Genomic DNA, 2277 nt, shown 5'->3' with positions numbered 1-2277 from the left:
CATAAGCTTAGGTCTAACAACAAGCTTGACGAATTCTGGTGGTTCAATGGCATGCAAAGGATCACATTTCCAGAATGGTTCTCCCCTAACAGGTTGTAACTTGTGTTTGTAAACTGCCAATGCTGCCTCCTTACTATAATACCAATGAATTTCTTTCTTTGGTATCATTTTCTTGTGCTCCATGGCCTTAATTGCATGTGGACATGGAATTCCAGTCAGATCCCATGTTCTGCAAGTGCATTTTCTCTCTCTTAAGTTGACAATGTGTCTAACTGCACCTTCAGTAACCTCATAGCCATTATCCCCATTGTCACTCACCTTACAAACCTTGGAAATCTTCAAATACTGAATAAACAACAACTCACTTTTGGGACTAAATCCATCATCTTTCCACTTCCTCACAACAACCTTTTTTGCTGCCAGCCTCTCCATTGTTTTGACCTTGATGTCTTCCAACAGTCCAATAATTGGCTTGTACCTTGCTTCAAGTATCCAGGCATTGAATGATTCAGTAAAGTTATTGTCCACAGCCTAATTTTGCACACTGTATCTAAATAGGCTCTGCACCATGCTTTGAGAGGATAGTTGTCTATTAATCCTGTCCAGCCTCTCCATTAACTTCCTTCATCTCTTGAAGTTGGTCCTCAAACTCCTCTGTAAATGATGACCATGCAGCCCACCATAACAACTTTTTCAGCTCACCTTTACCCCATCTTTTGCACCAATTTGCCTCAATATGCCTTGCACAATATCTCTGATGTGCTTCAGGTAAGACTGTCCTTACTGCTTCAAGCAGCCCCTAAGTATCAAATTAAAACAACTAAAATTAATAAAAGAAACAGTATCAAGCAAAGGAAAAAAATTTGCAAATTAGTTGTATAATATTACCTTCTGCATATCTGATATGAATGTCAGTCCTTCACCATTTTGAAGTTCAAGTGAATGTTGCAAATGTTGCATAAACCATGTCCAAGTTCTCTTAGTCTCTTTATCTACCACAGCCCAAGCTAGAGGGTAGAAAGAGTTATTACTGTCTTGACAAACAGCACACAATACCAGTCCCTTAGTTTTCCCTTTAAGGAATGTACCATCTAACCCAATAAGTGGTCTTAACCCAGACTTAAAACCCAACTTCATTGCCTTGAAGCAGATATACATCCTAAGAAATTTTCTCTTACCATTAGATAGTGCCTCTTTAGACAAATCTATTACAATGTCAGACCCTGTATTACAACTTCTCAATTCAGTAGCATAACCCTCTAACTTATTGTAAGAGTCTACAAAGCTACCTTCTAAACTCTCCAATACCTCCGTTTTGGCTCTCTTGCACTTTGCTTCACTTACATTTAGCTCAAAAACTCTATGTAAATCAGCCTTCATTTCTTTGACCTTGTATTTGGGGTCACTTTGCAATTTGTCCTTAAAATACAAGGCTATTGTTGAGTAATCTACTAAAGAGTTATCATATGTTGTTCCACACTCTATATGATTTACAAGTGTTTTGACACTAACTCCAGGAGTGGTCAAATCCCCAGAAATAAGAAGTAAAAATGGACAGCCATCAGCAGCACATGTATACTTCAATCTTTTTTTATCACTTTTCACCACAACTAGTTCTACCTTCTTAGCTAGAGCATAAAGTTTACGAAACTGTTTTGCTTCAGCTATGTCCTTGAAGGCCATACCCTTAACAATCTCCTTATAATCTTGCAAACTATCAGTTATATTACTCTTTTTTTTAGTAACAAAATTTTCTAATTCATCTTTATCATAATCTAAACAACTAAACACCATTCCATTATTACTGTCATCTTCACTTTCACTACAGTCTGTGCCCTCATTAACAATTGGTGAAAGTAGAAATGACCCATCATGCATGATAATATCAGTTACAGCATCAACAGACAATTCACAATCTTCAATAGCAAACAAGTGAATAGATTTATACTCAATAGAGATAAAAGATGTTAAGGTCCTAACTCCCTTATCACCTATTATTTCAAAATATTTCCCAGTTGGAGCAAGTACAATAAGTTACTCAAGTACAATAAGTTCCTGCACACCAACAAAATCTAACTTATTAATGTACTTATTCGCTAAGTCAATAAAAGATATTAGGTCAGGATCATACCCTTTCCAATAAGTCACACATCCTCTATCATAATGTGGTTCTGGACTGGTTAGCCACTCACCATCATGATGAAAGTATATGGTAACTTCAACCATGTTAATGACCTACAAAGAGTTATGAAATAACATAAGTAACAGTGAGTATAA

The 2277-nt window shown here is 36.5% G+C and overlaps 1 protein-coding gene across 1 annotated transcript; it reads right to left on the bottom strand.

The window, feature by feature from the left end:
• Positions 1–592: 592 nt before the first annotated feature.
• Positions 593–2226, bottom strand: LOC107061142 (uncharacterized). Its single transcript, XM_015309954.1, has 3 exons — positions 2193–2226; positions 889–1916; positions 593–799 (listed from the first exon to the last, which is right to left on the bottom strand). Exons 1-3 carry the CDS (start codon positions 2224–2226, stop codon positions 593–595), a joined length of 1269 nt encoding a protein of 422 aa, XP_015165440.1.
• Positions 2227–2277: the final 51 nt, after the last annotated feature.

The sequence above is a fragment of the Solanum tuberosum genome, unplaced genomic scaffold (genome assembly GCF_000226075.1).
Source record: "Solanum tuberosum cultivar DM 1-3 516 R44 unplaced genomic scaffold, SolTub_3.0 scf00115, whole genome shotgun sequence".
NCBI lineage: Eukaryota > Viridiplantae > Streptophyta > Magnoliopsida > Solanales > Solanaceae > Solanum > Solanum tuberosum.
This window is presented reverse-complemented; position numbering and strand designations above follow the sequence as displayed.

Excerpts from the sequence above, each read along its gene's own strand:
- LOC107061142 (XM_015309954.1), bottom strand. The coding sequence starts at position 2,226 with ATGGTTGAAGTTACCATATACTTTCATCATGATG. Across the intron at positions 1,917-2,192 it reads CATATACTTTCATCATGATG|ATTGTGAATTGTCTGTTGAT; the intron begins GTGAGTGGCTAA and ends TTGCTATTGAAG. Across the intron at positions 800-888 it reads TCATATCAGATATGCAGAAG|GGGCTGCTTGAAGCAGTAAG; the intron begins GTAATATTATAC and ends TTTGATACTTAG.